This window comes from Parasteatoda tepidariorum, chromosome 5 (genome assembly GCF_982258835.1).
Source record: "Parasteatoda tepidariorum strain Cologne lab strain chromosome 5, Ptep-v5.0, whole genome shotgun sequence".
Classification (NCBI taxonomy): Eukaryota; Metazoa; Arthropoda; class Arachnida; order Araneae; family Theridiidae; genus Parasteatoda; species Parasteatoda tepidariorum.
Window position 1 is genome coordinate 90,564,116 of NC_141759.1, and position 19,843 is coordinate 90,583,958.

Here is a 19,843-nt window from a genome sequence, read left to right on the forward strand (position 1 = left end):
CCTTACGTAATTTTTTTTAGGAATTGTAACAATTATTTTTTATTATTATCTTCTTTTTTTCAAAAATCAATTAAAAAAGAAAATATCTGAATTTTCTTTTTTATCAGGAATATAACTATCGGATGATTATTTTTACCATATGAGCAATGTTATTTTTGCAATTCATTAACATTCTTTTGCGATTAAAATGACATATTTCGAAATTTTAAGATAAATATAATGATTTAAAAAAACAAAACAAAAAAACTCAAGGCTAGGTACGAAAGGATTAAATGAACAAAAATGTAAACTTCAAGTCCACACAAAAAAAATTCGGCAATTTTCCAGAACATAAATATGTCACCAAGTCATCACTATAATCCGAAACACTTCCGCGGACGAAAAAAAAAATCTACGATTAATGTCAAAAAATGTACTTGAAAGTTTGTGGGAAATATTTGATGTTTTGATTATTCTCGAAAGCAGAAATAAATCAAAAAGCGGCGGCAAAGTTATTTATTTTTAACCCTTTGTAAGCCATTAGGAAGTATATTTCCCACCAACTTCATAAATTTTTAACCGTGGTATTCCGAAATAAGACGTACTTTTACTCTTGCGGTGCTTTCTTGTCAAACGAAAAGCACACCTTCTTGAATTAATCGGGAAAAGGCCCATGGCTAGAGAGGTTGGCTTGTTCAAGTGTCATTAGAAACACATTAATCCTCGCATGTGCGCTGTCTGAAGTGGATTTTCTCAGTAGCGACCTTCCAGATATCAACTAATGGACAGACTGTAGTTAATGTTTGAATTTAACCCCCACCCCCCAAGTAATTAAATTCATTTTTATTATATTTTTATGTTCGTTACTTCATTAAAATTTTCAAAATGTTTTATGTTTTTAATCCCTTCCTTCTCGCTTCCGTGAAAATGACGGGGTGAGGTTTAGCCCTCTATTTCTCGATCCCGTGATATTTCCGGGCTGGAGTGTTCAGTAGTAACGCACCAATAAGAATTAAACTAATTCATTTCTTTTGCCCAGAAAACATTTTATTTCTCATTTTACACACCAGATGACAGTACCCGGATATTTTTAAGGTAATTGTAGATAAGTTTAAGGGGAGATGAAAACAATAAGAGACGTAGGAAGGAAACTCGGTACTACTGTCCAGATTGTGACGTTGGCTTCTGTATCTCATGCTTTAAAAATTATCACGCAAGAAAAAAATTACTAATCTTTATTTATATTATACGTAAGTTTAATAAAATTCTTTTTTAATGTTTAAAACACATATTTTTTAAATTTTCCTTGCTTGCTGGAAAACCAACATTAAGTCATAGTTGAATGTTGGCTTTTCCTAAAAATTTAATTTTTTTAAAATTTCAAGCTAAAAAGAAATTAAAAATGAATATATATATTGTTCAAACACATATTTTTATATAATTTTCAGGGATAAAAAAAATGGGCACTTTTATGACCGTTTTCTTTAAAATTAACCGGTCGTTAAGGGGTTAATTAAAGTTAATGACTGCAATAGTATATTACAGTACAAGCGAAGAAACTGATAGTTTCTCTCCCGCATGTGCCGTAATTGCTCATGGGGCACGCTAACCTTGGGGAGGTTCTCGTGGTCTTCCTCTCCATGTAACGCAAATGCGGGTTAGTTCCATCAAAAAGTCTTCCATGAAGCAAAATGCCTCCCAATACTTAATCCATGATTTCCCTTGTCTTCTGGATTGGGTTCAAAATTACGAGGCTACGGAGTTGAACATTAGAAGTCGTAAACTCGAAAACTGGGACGGCCGCTCAACGACGGTTATAAAATAAAATAAAATGGCTTTTAGTGATCTGAAAACGATTAAAACTTGTATTAACTATCATCCGGCATTAAGTTCTTGTTCTGATTAAAAATTGAAACTAGTCAAAATTAAGATTGACGATAAGTTCCTTTTGGCGATAGTTTAGCGATAAATTCTGCTTGCAACGATCAAAAAACGATTGAAACTTGCATTGTTATTCAGCACAGTCCTGGTCAAATTTTGATAAAGTTAGGAAATGGCAAACATTTCATTGACGATGAATTTCCTCCGGAGATAATGGCAGAAACTTCCATTTGTAGCGGACAGAAAGAGATTAAAATTTACGTTATAAATCAACCCATAACTCTGGTTAAAATTTAAACACTCCAGCTAGTTGGAATTTGGTGAAATTTGATTGACGATGCATTTATTTGGGCGGTAATATGTTGTGAAAATCTATTTGTCCCGGCTGCTAATTTACAATCCAGTGGCTTTTAACGACTCGTTCTCTTTTTTGGAGGTTTTTCTGTTGAGTGTAGTTGGTCGCAATTATAATGCAAGCTTTTATTTATTTTAAAATTTATTACCTGAACTAAAAAAAAGTCAAGAATCAAGTTTTATTTCTTTACTTTTTATTTAAAAAAAATGTCAAACAGGAGAGCGGGTCGTTAAAAGCCGCTGGATTGGAAAATCACGTCCTAGTCAGAAAGCGTTTGAAACTTTCAATGTCATCCAGCACATAGCTCCACTTAAAATTTAAAAACTTCACGAGTTGAAAGCAGTGAAAATTTGATTGACGATTAATTTCTTTCGGCGATATTATGGCGATAAATTCTATTTGCAGCTGTCAAAAAAAGTTTGAAACTTGCCTCGTTACCAGAAACGGAGGATCTACACCAGGGGTGTTAAACTCAAAAGCTGACTTGGGCCAAATAAACAATGCTTAACTTCAGGTGGGCCGCAAAAAAAAAAAAAAAAAAAAAAAAAAAAAAAATCAATGTTCATAGAAACAATTATTTTTTATTTTGAGTAGTATATTGTAATAAACATATTTAAAGTTAAATTATTGTTTAATACTTGACATCTCTTTTCTGCTACTATCTTTCCTATTTCGGGAGAAATTTTATTGGCCGAAACTACTTTCAAAATTGACCCAACGTGAGCGTTATTAATACGGTTTCGGATGGGAGATTTATTTCCATTCATAACAGAAAATAATTGCTCACACTGATAAGTACTTCCAAACATGGAAATAATTTCATAAGCGAATTTTCGAGTATTTTCAAACCTTGCCGGTAAATATTTGTAAAATTCAGGCATACCCACTTCAATGAATTTTGCCTTCAAATTTGAGTAGCACTGAATCTCAAACACTTTCATTTGCATATTACTGGGCACTGAGTCTATATTTATTGAGAAAATCGAAGAGAACAAACAAAATTTGTCTTCCAAAGAATTGAAATCTTTAAACCTTGTTTCAAATTCTGTTTTCAGATTTGAAATTTTTTTTGCGTATTTTTGATACGATGCAGTATCCCTGGAATTGCAGGTCCCACAAGCCAATTAGAATTTTACATTTTCACTCGTACAATTTAAAATGATCCGTATAGTTTATAAATAAAGTATATTATAATTTTAGATGCTGGTTTCCTTTCTAATTCACATTTCTATTTTATTTTTACTTTGCGTCGGATATATTGACTGGGCCGCATGCGGCCTGCAGGCCGCTAGTTTGACACCCCTGATCTACACTGTTAGAATTCTAATTCGAAAATTATGGTAAAATAACCGGCAGCAGTCTGTCCATCCGATCAACCGTAAAGTTTACGGTAAATAACGCTTTTTACCCTTACGATTTTGAAACCATTTACAACTAGTATGGTTATAAAATCATGAATGCAAAACTAAACGGATTTTTAACCATTTACAACTGGCATGGTTTCAGAACCGTAAGAAAGAAATTTAGCTAAACATTGGAGTTTGGATTTTCGTAAGGTAGTGGGCATTGGAGTGTGCAGGACACAAATCGGGAAGTATAGGACACTAGAAGCTCTTCATGCGTCGAAGAGAATGGAGGAAATATTGTGGTCAATGCTGAGACTCGAACCCCCGTTCTGTAGGTCATGAGACTAACAGATTAGCCTTCTTGTCTATGATATGTACGCAGTTGTTAAGAACTAAGTGGCTTCATTTGGTGGGATTAGTTGGCGCGATAAAATTCTGGTTGTTTAACCGTATTAGGAGCAAACCTGTTAATAAACAGTTCTTCTCACAGCTAACAGTTTCATTATCATCTCATTTATGGTCATTTGATTGTTTTGTTTTCGTAAGATAACAATTAATTAAATTGTTATTTAACCGTTTTTTTTCCGAGAAATTTTTAACAGTGTATATTTGAATGCTGTGGATGTTCCGAAAGTGATCGAAATTTCAATTGAAATACTCCACTTTCGCATACACGGAAGCGAGTTAATAAGACCCTTGTACGAAGCAATTTTACTGAGCGCATATTTTTGGGAAGGTTTCAAATTAATCCTTCGGTAACTAACCTCGGGATGGCCTTAAGGCAACAGCTTATTATTCGAATCTAAATTAATTTTTTTTTCTTTTTCGAAGTATGTATCTAAATAGTGCTAACAGAGGTAAAATTGGACTGTTTTCAAAAGTCAAAATAACTTTTTTTTCTTCCTTCATCGTCCGATTTGAAAGACACGTGCTCGGTTTATTTTTCTGGATATGCTTGTGAGACGCGAGATAGATTCTTTGATGTTTTTTTTTTCTTCTTCTTTTAAAAAAGAACTATTATTATCACTTGTGCCGTGAGAAACTTCCTGACAAATATGCCTCTATGTTCTTTTCAAATGTCATTTACACCGACTTAAAAGATGGCTTGAAAGGTTTCACTTTACGAACACTAAATAACAGGCTTTTTTAACCCTTTAATGGGCCATTTTATTTCTAGTAAAGGTAAATTAAAGTATTTTTGAAATTGAAATTGTTATAAGAATAGTAATTGATATTATAACAGGGTGCGCAGTGTTTTTAAAAAGTGCTTAAAGGTGCTTACTTTTGATTTACGTTTTTTTTAAAAGCTTTTAAAGGTGCCTTTTTTTATTTGGGGTTTGTAAAAAGTACTTACTTTTCTATCTAATAAAAAGAGATTTTTTCTTTGCTGTGTTAATTGTAGCTTTAAATTACAAAAAAATATATGATTTTCACAATTTTCTCTGCAATATTTATCGGGAACTAGGTATTTAATCATGATTGTGTAAAGTTTTTGAGTTTTATTGATTTTATGTTTATAAATCAAGAACTTTAAACGATGGAAAATTTTTTTTTATTCCTGAACAAATCCTAATTATGATGTTTTTTTTAAAAAGTGATTGAAAATATTTTTGAGTGCTTAAAAAGTACTTAAAAGGTGCTAATTTTTTGTTGAAAAATCTGGCTACGCACCCTGTATAAGAAAAAAAAAAACTCATTTAGTTTATAAAAATGCCATTTAATTGATGGTAAGAATATTTAACATGACCTGTTAGGAACTTATTGACTTTTATTTTTCCTTATTTATAAAATTTTTTTTATAATGCTACAATCTTCAAAAGGAATTATGCATTTTGTAACTTTTGTTAAACTAACGTTTTGTTAAGCTAACAAATGGTTGCCAATTTTATTCAAACACACTTCAAGAAAGCTGAAGTTATTAACAAATGGAAACCTATATTAAAAGTGGTAAAAAAATTCACTGCAGACTTTAAAAATTGGTGGTAAGTATACTTACCATGGCTTTAGAAAGGGTTAAATCACTTTTTTAAAATTGATTTTTATGTAATTCCGGGTTACTGAACCAGTTTTATTTTATTTTATAACCGTCGTTGAACAGTCGACCCAATATTTGGGTTTACGACAACTAACTAATGTTTAACTCCGTAAGTTGTAATTTTGAAGCCTATCCAGAAGACAAGGAAAGTCCTGAATCAAGTATTGGGAGGAATTTGCCTTCGTGGAGGATTTTTTGATGGAACTAACCCGCTATTGCATTGCATGGAGAGGGAGACCACGAAAACCTCCCACGGTTAGCCTGACGGCGAAGGGACTATTAACTCATGATCCGTCTACCACTGAGGATATTTCACGTCAGCACTGTGGTCGGTGCAAGCCGAATGCGGAATTCGTATCGACTGGGATTCGAACCCGGTTCGCCTCACTGGAAGGCGAACGCTCTGTCCCCTGAGCCATCGCGGCTCTTACTGAACCAATTGCTAATATTAATAGCTGGATGTTTTTTTTTTAAATTTTTTGTCAGCGTGGTCATACGCGTTTGTTGCACAAATTAAACGCACACTTACACTTCGACTCAATGATATGTCTTAAATCAAGACATCAAACTGTCTCCCATCATCCTACACAGTTGAAGTTCTAATCACACGTTTCAGGTTTCTTCTGCTAAAATCATTCAGCACTGCTCTTCAGTTACTAACCTTGATTTTTCGGAATCATTCCGTATATTGAAATATCCGAATGATCTTTTCTCTCTTTTTTCGTTAATGATCTTTTTAATATCCCACTCTTTCCTAATTTAAGAAATGTATTTTATTTCATTTTAATTTTATTTTTTTAATCTATTTTAATTTTAACTATTGTAACATTCTAAAATTTTTTTAATCAGATTTGACCTTAATTTGTAAAACAGCATGTTTTAAAATATTTTTTAGTTTTTTTTCTTTTGTCTAAAATTTTGGTCTACTTTGAAAAACAAATATTTATTTGCTTTCAAGTAAACCTTAATAAAATAATGAAACATTTCAAAAAGTTTGTCTAAATTTTACCCATGTATGACTCATTTTTTTTTAAAAGTACTTTAAATATGGACTAGTTTTAAGTGTTTAACAAAATATGCACAGTTTTAAGTGCTTTACAAAATATACAATGTCAATAATTAATTTTGGAAGTGTTTTTGTACTATAATTATGGATACAAAAAATTGTGTATCTGTATCAGTTAAGACTTTGTGCATGCTTTTTGATGGCAGAAACTTGACTTCGTTTAGGACTTTTTTTTAAGGAACTAACCTGCATTTGTGCATGGTGAGGAAAACCTCCTACGGTTAGCCTGACGACAAGGGACTCTAACCCATGATCCGTCTCCACTGAGGATATTTTACGTTTGCACTGTAGTCGGTGAAAACAGGTACGGAATTCGTTTCGATGAGCCATCGCTGGGATTCAAACCCAGCATCATTTTAATTTTACAAAAAAATTATCTGCACTAGAATTTTTTTGAATTGAAATTTTCGGATCTAACACGGTTCGGAGGGACCGGGGTTCGATCCTCGACTACTGTAAGTCTCACCGAGTACATGCGATATGTGTACATGTAAAATCGTTGGAATCTAAAGTTCTATGTTCGGTCGCTGAGCAGTACCATGGTTTCGGGGAGTTGGAGAAAATTTCCTTCCCCTTCAGCACCATGTCTAAATTGCGGAAGTGGTCTCACGAATGAGTAGTGCTGCCATCTATCCATGGGATTCTGAACCAAGACGTACTTTCATCTTTGAAGTGCTTTCTTGTCAAACGATAGGCTCACCTCCCTGACTAAATTCGCGAAAGATCTATAGCTGGCGATTTTTGCTTGTTCAAGTATCATTAGAAACAACAACAAATTTACAACTATATTTTCCTTATCTGAATTATTTTGATTATATATATTTATTTCTTTTTTTTTCAGTCACACCTCCGCCGGATGCTGTGGATGATGAACCGGAACCATCCGCCCCTCCCTTGGAGCTGATGGATAAAGTACGGGGGTATGAAACTGCATCTTTCGAAGACGGTAGGTTACAATCATACTTTCTGAATATCACTGCATTTTTTTTTCTAATTCTTCACTTTCAGAATGTGTTTGTAAAATTTCGTATTTGTAAGTGAAATTTGGATTTTTATTTAGATTTTTATGTGGTAGCGTGTAGACGTGGGAATGTCCGGGGCCAACCAACACCTCCTAGAAGAGAGAAGGCCTCTGCACGGATCAATTTAGTAGTCCGACTGAACGAACATAAACTGCGCAGTGGGGAAAAATAAGAAAGATGTCACACAGTCCGTACTATGTACTAAACTGTGCATTAGGTAAAAATCGTTCGGACTGCTAAAGCATCAGATTTATCGTTCTTGGCAACCTGTGCGAAAGCCTTCTCTCATCTAGGAGCTGTTGGGGCAACTCTTTGATCAGATGCTTGTTAAGAGTATTGTAATTACTGGAAGGGGCAAAAAGTGATAAAAAGATATTTTATTTAAAAAAAAAAACTGTAACAAAAATGTGTATGAAAGGAAATCAAAATTTTAAACTTATTTTTATATAGGGGAGAGTCGGGTAGCCCCGCTCACTTAAGGAGTATTGCTTATATTTCTGTATAATACTGAGTAATAATCAACATTTTTGCATGTTTCTATTGTTTTATCATCTAATTGAATAATGCAAAAAGAATAAACCAAAAAAAGAGTAGTTAAACTTAAAAAAATAGAAATTTAAAAAAACATGTTTTTCAGCTCTTTTCAAAATGTGTCGGGTAGCCCCGCCCAGTTACAAAAATTATGTTTTTTGGCTATTTTTTCAGGTGTAAATGAGAATGACCAATGTATTGACAATAGATAAACCTCATTTATCTTTTTTATCACAAAATTATTTTATTTATTACATATTTATATACTTTTAGTAAATTCTATAATTTAATAACAACAAATGTCATACTTTTTATCATTATTAATGTATATTAATATATTATAATATTAATATATTTTTATATTAAATATTTAACGAAAATAATTTAATTTAAGTAACAATAATTAATAACAATGGTTGTTTTTCAATATAAACTTATTTGGTTGATCTCTTCTTATAAACTTAATATAAAATACTTCTTATAAAATTACAAATTCACTTTGTATTTTGATTGCATTCAAATGCTTCTGTAGATTGATTCGTTCACAAATAAGTGAAAATAAATAAGTAAGCAAATAGCTTGTCATAATATTTATGATTTCTTGATATTGAATTTGATTTGGATATATCAATTCAATTTCAAAAATATTTAATTTTTCATTTTTAAATATATAAATTTATGTTTCATAAAATATTAAAACATATATTTGTTGCTAAAAATGCATATAACATTCAAATTTGAAGCAATAAAATAATAATCTTTGCAACCGTAGATTTATCGACGAAATAAAATTGGGCGGTGATACCCGACATTCATATGAGCGGGGCTACCCGAAATCCAATTTTTTTGTAAATTTCTAATTACTCGAACAATTTTTTACATACAAACTTCTTTGTGCAAATTAAACTTAAGACTACATACTTTAATGCTGTATGTATAGAAAAAATTATTTTTTTAGTATTAAAATGAAATTTAATCGAAACATTCAACCAATTTTTCTTAATTTCATGACTACTGTATTCAACATATTTGCAAAACTATTGTTTACCATGTTACCAGCTGCATAAATACTTGAAACTTTGAAAGTAATCTTTTTTTAATATAACAAATAATGTCCGATGGTCCATTGACTTGAAAAAATATTCTATACATATGAAATTGACAGTGGGCGGGGGTACCCGCTGGGCGGGGCTACCCGTCTCTCCCCTATATGTGTGCGGAGATTCTTCTATAGTAAAATATATTTATATATTATTTCCTAACAATACATACCTAACAATATATTAATGTCATAGTTTATTCTTCATAGAGGTTTTTGTTTGCGTTTTAAAGAATTTAATTTCATTATGGTAATAGAGTTAGTTAATCCTTAGAAGTCAAAGGGGTGTCCCCTTTGACAGGATGACCTGGAGTTATTGACCCCTTTGCGGCCTCTGCATGCCGCTGTTGAGATGGAAAATTGCTTTAAATTGTGAATATGAATTTTTTTTAAAATTTATAAAATTACTGATTTTTCTTGTTTACTGAAGTTTTAATTATTTGTTTTCTAATCAGACGAAAGAAAACCCGTTTTATTATGTTTTTAGATCCTACTACGGAAAAGGAACGATTACAGTAGTTTCGCTACTTGTAGCGTGCTGCTTCCACTCTCTGTTACAATGGAATTTGATTATTAGGTTTAGCTTATAATTGTTTTTTCAAATTTCTTTCAAAAATGCTTATTGAATAGCTAGCTTCATTTATAAAAAAATAAAAAAGTCTAATTATGTAATAATTAAATTTAATTTTTCTTTTTGCTATTGATATTTTAATAATTCCAGCTCTTATTTCGAATCCTAAAGTCGTTTGCGATCTCGTCGTTGTTGTTAAATATAATGATCTATTTGTTCTGATTGGGTATAGTTTATAATTCTTTTTTCACATTTCTATAAAAAATGCTTATTCATAAAAAGTAAAAAATCTAATTATGTAATAATTAAAATTTAATTTTTATTTTTTTCTATTTTTATTTTAATAATTCCAGAGCGTATTATCGAATCCAAAAGTCGTTTGCGATCTCGTCGTTGTTGTAAAATATAATGATCTATTTGTTTGTCTTTGTTCTGAAGTGGAAAGTCAAGTTGTTTTGACCCGGTGGTTCAAGGTTTTCTTCTTTGATATTTTCTCTTTGTTAACATTATTTTTAAATTATGAGATACATGACACGGCGTGTGATTGCCTTATTGATGAATTAACTAGAAGTTAAAAGGCTACACATTCTATTCTTTGCCATGATATACCTAGTCAGCTTATTTAAAATTTAATGTATGATCTGGGAAAATATTAAATTAAATACCTATACGCATGACTGTTAAAAAGTATTTATCGGGGTTTGTAAGGTCCTTATAAACCGTATTGTAAAGCTATTAATTGTGTTTTTAATCAAGGAATCATTTTAATGTCTTCAATTAAATATATTTAGCCGGAAGTAGTAATATATTTATTATTAATTTAGTATTTATTAGTTTAGTATTATGTTTATTTATATCCGATTAAATATTTGTTGTGAAATCCTAGTTTTGAATGTTTAGTTTTCAATTGAATCCTTAGAAATAAGTGACTTCTTTTTTTAAAAAATAACATTGACATATCCTTTTCTATTAATTTTTTTTACGGATCGTATGAACCCTTTTTATTACATAATAAAACAGGCAAAAATTAAGGAGCTGCAGATTTCTTCGAGTGCAAGATTATTCTCAAATACTGATTGCAGTAATTAATAAATATTGGGTTTGAAAAAATTTATTAAAAACGATGTTGATTACCACTACAAATGTATGAGTTAGAGTTTTATTATATTTTTTTATGTAACCATTGTTGGTCCATGTCCAAGAAGTCGTGGGTTCGATTCCCGCCGTCCGAAGATTCCCAGTGTAATAAATGGCGACTGGTGCACGTAAAATTTGTTGAGTCACAAAGTCCTCCATGTTCCTATAATAAATCGATACCTAAGGAGCTGCAGATTTCTTCGAGTTCGAGATTTTTCACAAGTACTGACCGCAGCTATTAATAAATATTGGTTTAAAAAAATTTATTAAAAAGGATGTTGATCACCACTACAAATGTATCAGTTAGAGGTTTATTATATTTTATTATATAACCGGCTTTGGCCCATGCCTAAGAAGTCGTGGGTTCGATCCTCACCGGCAGCAGACTCCCAGTGTAGTAAAGGGCGACTGGTGCACGTTAAATTTGTCGAGTCACAAAGTCCTCCATGTTCCTATAATAAATCAGTACCTCTAGGGGGTACTGAATTGGAGATTGATCGATCTCTGGTTCAGGTCAAAATTACGATCTGTGTATGAACGGGTTCGCCCTATAAACGGGCGTGACGTATGGGAGTTTCAGAAGTCGAATTCTGGTCCAAAGATGACTCCACTGGAAAACCAAAACAATCCCACCCCTTGCCGTAATGGCATACGACAACCACAACATGAACAGCCGCCCAGATTCTGAGTTTACAACTATCAATGTTTCACTTCCGTAGCCTTGTAGTTTTGAACTCAACTCAAAAGACAAAGGAACTCCTGGATCAAACATTGCGACAAATTAGCCTTGGTGGGAGACCTTTTGCTGGAACAAACCCGTACTTGAGTTACATTGAAAAGAATACCACGAAAACCCCCACGCAAGGGGATTCTAACCCATGATTCGTCAACCACTGAGGATATTTTACCTCATCACTGTACTGTGCATTACTCACTCAGCCCATCGGGAGGCGACCGCTCTATCCCTTCAGTCACCACGGTTCAGAGGTTTATTATATTTTATTTTATAAACTACATTGAGCAGCCGACCCAAAGTTTGGGTTTACGACTACTAAAGTTCAACTCCGTAGCCTTGTAGTTTTGAACCCAATCCTGAAGACAAGGGAACTGGTTGATCAAGTATTGAGAATAATTTTGTCTTCGTTGAGGACATTTTAATGCAATTAACGCGCATTTGCGTTACATGAAGAGGAATACTACGAAAACTCGGTGCGAGCGGGGTGCGGAATTTTTATTGACCAGCCATTGCAGGGATTTGAACCTGGAAGGCAATATTATTATAGGAAGTATCATATTTATATTACGTTTTTTTTGTGCTGACAAAATTTTTGTTCTAAATATTGATCAATTAATTTTTATTTCTCGTCCACTTTAAATATTGTTGGAGGGAGGGGGGCTAAACATTAGTTTTAATTGATCTGAAAATCATTAAATGAAAAACTTTCAACTCCTTATTTAAATTAGTAATCATGCAGTCAAGTTTTTTTTTTTTTTTTTTTTTTTTTAACTTAAATATTATCTTAGGACAGGAACTTTCTATCAAGAGGGAATTTAAGTGTTTCATTAAATAATTTTAATTTGCTTTTTGTTTTATTTTAATGTATGTATTTTTTATGTAATATTCAATTGACTAACTGTAATAATTTCAGTGTATAAGCATGTTTTTTTGGGTAGAGCTTTGTGTGGAATGATTTCTATAACCAACAAACCATATTCGTTTTAAGTGATTTTTTTTCCTATGATTATTTTCCTAATCTTCTTTTTTTGTATTTTACTCCGTTTTAACAAACGGTTCTTTTTATTCCTGATTAACTGGCGTTTGCTTTTTTAGTAACGAAAGGGTATACACTTTGGCATCTGGCGTTTTTGACTCACAAATTCCACCCCTGTTCTTAACTCTATTTTGACTACCTTGTATATTTTCATAGTTACAAATAAATTGTTTTTACATTTGTTTTTTGTACAATGTTTTGTCATATGTCTGGTTTAGGGAGTGTTTCTTACACCCAGCAATATACCACACGCGTAGAAGTTTTTCAAAAATACATTTTTCTTCATTTTTTAAAAAAAGTTTTTTTTTTGTGTTTAAATTAATTTTTTTTTTCCTACATAGTTGATATGACTATTTTTGAAATCTGTTTAGCATATTTCAGTGTTAAAAGTTGTTTGGAAACTTCTACAAATATTTCGCTATTTTCCAGAGACTTATGTTTTTATAATCGAAACTAAGTATTACTCGAACTATAACTACTCGAAGTATTACTAAGCATAATTAGAGTATTTCGTGATTTGACCTAATAATTTTTTTTAAAATATGGATATACAACAGGAAGAAATTAGCTGTTAGCAGTGCATTTTATTTCGCATTCTTTTATGAAGACTTAATTTTTTATCTGTAACTAATATTTCGTCGTCGAGTTTTCACATCCATTATACGTATTTCAAGCTGTATCTGTTTTCGTTAACACGTATTCCGAGCTGTGTCCATTTTCCTAAACATGCATTACGAACTGTGTTCATTTTCATAAATACGCATTCCGAGCTGTGTTCATTTTCGTAAACACGCATTCCGAGCTGTGTTCATTTTCGTAAACACGCATTCCGAGCTGTGTTCATCTTCCTAAATACGCATTCCGAGCTGTGTTCATTTTCGTAAACCCGAATTTCGAACTGTTTCATTTTCGTGAACATGCACTTCGAGCTGTGTCCATTCTCGTTAACACGCATTTTGAGCTGTGTTCATTTTCGTAAATTTGCATTCCGAGCTGTGTCGATTTTCCTAAACACGCATTCCGAGCTGTTTTCATTTTCGTAAACATGCATTTCGAGCTGTGTCCATTCTCGTAAATATGCATTTTGAGCTGTGTCCATTTTCCTAAACACGCATTTCGAGCTGTGTCCATTATCGTAAATTACGCATTTCGAGCTGTGTCCATTATCGTAAACACGCATTTCGAGCTGTGTCCATTTTCGTAAACATGCATTTCGAGCCAAGCTGTTACCAGATTTAAAAACTCACCGATGATTTGCTTTGCATTAATTTGAATAAGATTTAGAGTAATTGCTCATCTAATCGAGAATTCCTAGTCAATATTTTGTTATTTTTGAGTTTTAACTAAATTTTCTCAAAAAAATTTAAATTATACAGTTATGAAATTAGTGCATTAAGTGCAAATTTTACCCATTGATATAAATAAAATATAAAAACGTATTAAAAATCTTGAAGAAAAATGGAGGAAAGATACTTTAAATTATCTATAAAAAAATACTTATTACGATATTCTTTGGAATATGTTTCTTAAATTATAAGTTTAAAAAAAAACCGAATTCTTAAAATAATTTTTTAATTTATATTAATTTTATAAGCGTTCTTGAAAGTTAAAGCTAAAATTATTCTGTAAATTCATAGAAATAATTTTTGAAAACAACAAATTAACCAGTAAATTTCTAGCAATCATTTTCGACAGTAAAATCTCAAATTATTTTTCATAATAAACTGCTATCATTTAAAAGTGAAATGTAAACAACTTTTATGTTTTATTTCGGATTAACTTTCCTCATTGCTTTTTTTAATATTGTGTTTTCTACGAAACAATTTGTTATATGATAAATACTTTCTTGAGGTTTTTTTTCTTCCTATTAACTGGGATTTTAGCATCTCATTTCCTGAATCTTTATTTAAATACAAACATTAAAAAAGAAAAAAAAAATTCTGTGAACTTTAATGTTACGGTGACATCATTAAAATTAATAATGGATTAAAAAAGCGAATATGAAATTCTTTGCAACAATAACTTCGGAAAATAAAATTCTATCTTTAAAACAAGCATAAAGAGAGGATTGTTTATAAATTCAAAAATAATTATTGATAGGTTTAGAAGCCCCTTGATTTGTTCCGTATTATTAATTCTTTTTTTTCGCAGTGGTTTCCAAAAGATATTTCGTAGAACCCTATGGTTCTAAGTAAAGCCCGCTAAGGTTCCAAAAGTTAAAAATAAACATTTAATTTTTTTCCACCGGCAATGATTTTTGGAACTTATTAATATATATTTAAATAATAAAAATAAATCCTAGAATAAAGAATTAAATTTCTCTGGTAACCATTTTCTAGGTTTTTAATAGTCCCTGCTCGAAAACCATAATTCAGCAATAGTTAATTCATTTTCGGTACACTCCAAGAACACACTTAAATGCCGCAACGGAACTGTAACTTTAACTACATATATGACATAAAAACCTAATTTTAATAGCATTATTTATAAATTGGTGAAAATATTTCATTCTTCACAATAAATAATTTCAAAATAATTAGTAATAATTTCTAAATAATAATTTGGTGAGAATATTAACAGCTGCTAATTATCTTTATTTACAAAGTTGCGGTTCCGCGAAAAAGATATAAATTTGAAACCGGTGGTTTATATAAAAGGCAATACTCTACGGCTTTTTGTTTTAACAACTGAATTTCTTGGTTTATAAGCGTTGAGAGTGAAACCCTATGTTTAATCAGCTGACCTCATCTTCCTCTTGACGAGCGACCGTTGCTCTGGTTGATTCTTTTTTTTCTTCCCTCCCTTATTAATGACCTTACTTGTTGCTCTCTAGATCCCTTTGTGATTGTGGTTATCGCTTAACACCCACCATACGCTCATTTTTTCTTCTTTTTAGTTGCGATTAAATTGCGATCACTACACTACATCCATTGCGTTAGTGTGGGGGAAAAATTTTTTTTTTTTTTTTAGTTGTTAGATATTGAATTATTATAAATTTGGTAGCTCTACTTCAAAATGCTATTAAAAACATTTTTTCGCGGAATAGGATGCAATCGTTGTTCTTCTCATTAATGTTCTCTATGAGCAAAATGTTCTGATTTCTATAACGTTTTTGAGATTCGGGTAGGTTGCGTTAGTGTGGGGAAAAAAAAATTTTTTTTTTAGTTGTTAAATATTGAATTATTATGAATTTGGTAGCTCTACTTCAAAATGCTATTAAAAACATTTTTTCGCGGAATAGGATGCAATCGTTGTTCTTCTCATTAATGTTCTCTATGAGCAAAATGTTCTAATTTCTATAACGTTTTTGAGATTCGGGTAGGTTGCGTTAGTGTGGGGAAAAAAATTTTTTTTTTTTAGTTGTTAAATATTGAATTATTATGAATTTGGTAGCTCTACTTCAAAATGCTATTAAAAACATTTTTTCGCGGAATAGGATGCAATCGTTGTTCTTCTCATTAATGTTCTCTATGAGCAAAATGTTCTGATTTCTATAACGTTTTTGAGATTCGGGTAGGTTGCGTTAGTGTGGGGAAAAAAATTTTTTTTTTTAGTTGTTAAATATTGAATTATTATGAATTTATTAGCTCTACTTCAAAATGCGATTAAAAACATTTTTTGGCGGTATAGGATTCAATCGTTGTTCTTCTCATTAATGTTCTCTATGAGCAAAATGTTCTGATTTCTTTAACGTTTTTGAGATTCGGGTAGGTAGTGTTGGAAAAAAAGCTGTCCCTGAAAAACTTTATTACATCTTTTTTTTTGTTGTTTCAATTTGGTCCTCTGTGTGAAAGTTTACAATTTAATGTATTTCAATTACTTTAAAAACTATGATTATTTAGAATTAAGTGTTACAATGCCCTAAATTAAATTAAATAGTAAAGACGTTATTATTTTTTTTTTTAATTTTATGTTTTATTCATATTTTGCGCTTTATGAACGAGTTATTAATTTGTAACGCTAACAGTAACTATCGAGAATTCTTGAGCTTGCTTGATAATATTTGAGACAATAAAACTAATTACGTTATAAACGTTATTTTTTATTTTTTTTTTAAAAATTAGTCGATAGATTTTAAATTCTTCTTTCAAGACACAACAGCCTATTACAGGCCAATGCCGTCCCGTATTTTAATTTCCGAAAAATAATTAAAAATAGTTTTTACAATGTCTCATAATGATTAAAATAAAAATCGGTGTAAATTATTTACTAAAACCTTAAAGTTCACTTTTATTGTACAGCAAAATTCGAGATTTTAATGATAATGCGTCAAACTCAGACCTGCGGCCATTAAGTTCTCTCCTCATAGTAAAAGGTGAAAAATTTCTGCACCCTATGATATGAGTAAATGAAAGGGAGAAACTTTTATATTATTTCGACTTATAGTGTATTTCGACTAGTGGCTAAAAGTGGATTTTGACTTGAAGATTTTTACGTTAAGTCGAGAAAAAGCAATCACGACACAATAGGATTAAGTTGTAAGGGTTTCATGCATAGAAAGTGCAATCAGTATTTAAGCATCTTAATTTGCTATTTAAGCAAAGTAAGCATCTTTTGTGTATTTCTTTACTCTGAAATGAATGAGATCAAGTACTTGACGATGGGACTAATAAGTTGAAAGGATTTTTATGCATGTAAAATACTATTCTTTATTTGAACATGTGCACACTTTTGATATTGCAATCTTGTAACTGTCTAGACAAGTGAGGTCTATGTAGCTAGTATATTTTTTAAGTGGAATCGAAAGAAACCAAGTACGAAAGAATGGGGTCCCGCAGTGGACTGATCGTTAAGGCACGGTTCCCAGCAGATCACCGAAGTCAAGCATCATTGGCTGCGGTCAGTGTGCGGGTGGGTGACCACTTGGATCAGTCTGTGTAGGGACCGAGGGTGTGCGGTATTGGTTCTCGTTAAACTGTGCTCGTTAAAGTGCTCGACTTCGCGTGCAGGTCGTCGGGCTACCAAAGCGGGGGTGCCATCCCCTCCGCAGAGGATAAAAATTGTGATGGCATGTCTTCGGATCATCCTCCGGGATGTTTCCCAGACCGTCGGCAATAGCCCTGTGTGCAGCTCTAGTGCGACGTAAATTAATAACAACAACGAAAGAATTGGATTAATAATTTAAAAGTTATTAGGGTTTTATGCATAAAAATACAAATTTGTAATTGAATCTACTAGCGCATTTGTATTTGTTTTGTAGAATTTGTTGTTGCCCTACAAGGCTCGTAGTCAATAAAAATGTTTCGACTTTATTTGTTCTGCTTTTTAGCTTTACGTCCTGATATAACCTATTTTTGCGGATGTTTTAAGAATTTCTAAGAATACAATGGCGGCTCTTAAAATATTCGATTTGAAAAGTAAAAAGATTTGGATTTTTGATCCAAAGTGTCTTTTTGTTTGTTTAAACTAAAAGGCTTCGTTCTTCCAATCCACGTGATAACTTCTCATTCATCGTACGGGAGAGGGGGAGGGGCAGCGACAACCATTTTGTTAATAAAATATAATTTTATGCATGCTCAGTTTGTTTGCCTGCCAATCATAGCAAAATGAAAGGAATGACTTGAAAAATAATCTACTGTATTTTAAAAGAATAAAATAAATGAATAAATAAAAAAACTTGGGAAAGGGGATGTATGACACAATAAGAAGATACAAGAAAAACCACAACGTGAATCTACTTACATCTTAAGCTTTCAGTTATAGGAATTAGTGAATGGTCATTAAAAGGATTAAATTTAGACTGGTGTTAGAAATTAAGAGGATTTGCAGACCTGGTCGATTATCTTCTGGTCTACTGGACCTATTTTAATGAAATTTGATATCTTCATACATTGATACAATACAAAACAAATAACCATTCATAAATTGTAATATACACACGCATGATCATGCCTAACACTCGTTGGAGTTGGAAGGTATGAAATTGCCACATGAAATGATAAACTGCCTTATTTCAAGTATGAAATCACGCTGTATATGTAAGATGGAACCATACCCCTTAACCCCTTCCCAAACTTATGACTTTTGTGTACCCTTTCTAAATTTGTCGTAACGCTGTGTACCACTAATACAAAATGAATGTATTTTTTGCTGTAAAAAAATTGCCCAAAAGTTAAAAATCACAACTAGCTGTTGATACCCCTAATTATTAACTGCTAACTCAGCAAAAAATAGCCAATAGAAAAATACGTAATCGTAAATTTTCATGGCTAGCTTTGGTTTTAAATAAAATTTTGTGAAATTTTCGTTTGTTGCAAGATATGTTGCATAAGAACACATACCCCCGCCGAACTGTTCCCGTACCCCTGGGGGTACGCGTACCACACTTTGGGAAACACTGTCTTAACCCATTTTCGTTTATTTTGCAACCGCTGTTGCATACATTCCGACTCCAACGAGTGTTCCGCACGATCATGCGTGTGTATTACAATTGTTGGATGGTTATTTGTTTTGTTATTTGTATTGTATCAATGTATATACATATCAAATTTCATTAAAATCGGTCCAGTAGTTCTAGAGATCATCGACCAAGTCAGCAAATTCTCTTAATTACTTACACCACTGTATTTCAAAAAGCTTCATGGCCTTTTATTAAGATACTCAGATAGTAACTGTTACTGAACCTATTATTGATATTTTTTAATGTTAATCTGAATATCTTGTGTTTTTGTTATAGTAACTATACCACCTCCAGCAGAACCTGATCCCCAGAAACTTGACAGTGAACTTCAGAGGTGCCCTTTGCCAAAGTAATTTATTTGCATTTTTACTTCCTGTTCATTCAAAATGCGGATTTTAAATTTTAGTTATTTCTCATATTTAGTCATTCATTCATTTTTATTTTTCAGAAAGTTTGATCGCAAAAATAAAAATATACAATCATGTTTACAATGATGATTATTATTTGACATGTTACACAGGCTTGACATGATTTATTTCATGATTAAAATCCCGATTTAAATCCTTTTTTTAAGAAAAAATCACTTGATTCATTTGTGAGAAATAAAATAAAAATATGGATTTAAGTTACAAATATTTTTATACAGTAT

General features: G+C 31.8%; 1 protein-coding gene across 8 annotated transcripts in view; it reads left to right on the forward strand.

The window, feature by feature from the left end:
• Positions 1 to 19,843, forward strand: part of LOC107457440 (protein SSUH2 homolog) — a 50,329-nt gene that overhangs the window by 15,208 nt on the left and 15,278 nt on the right. For 6 of the 8 annotated variants that reach the window (XM_071185525.2, XM_043040244.3, XM_043040245.3 and 3 more), the window contains 2 exons: positions 7,504 to 7,608; positions 19,471 to 19,543. In XM_071185525.2, the coding sequence (XP_071041626.2) occupies positions 7,504 to 7,608; positions 19,471 to 19,543 (178 nt within the window). The remainder of the gene's footprint in view (positions 1 to 7,503; positions 7,609 to 19,470; positions 19,544 to 19,843) is intronic. The other 2 variants (XM_087164503.1, XM_087164504.1) reach the window with 1 other exon arrangement.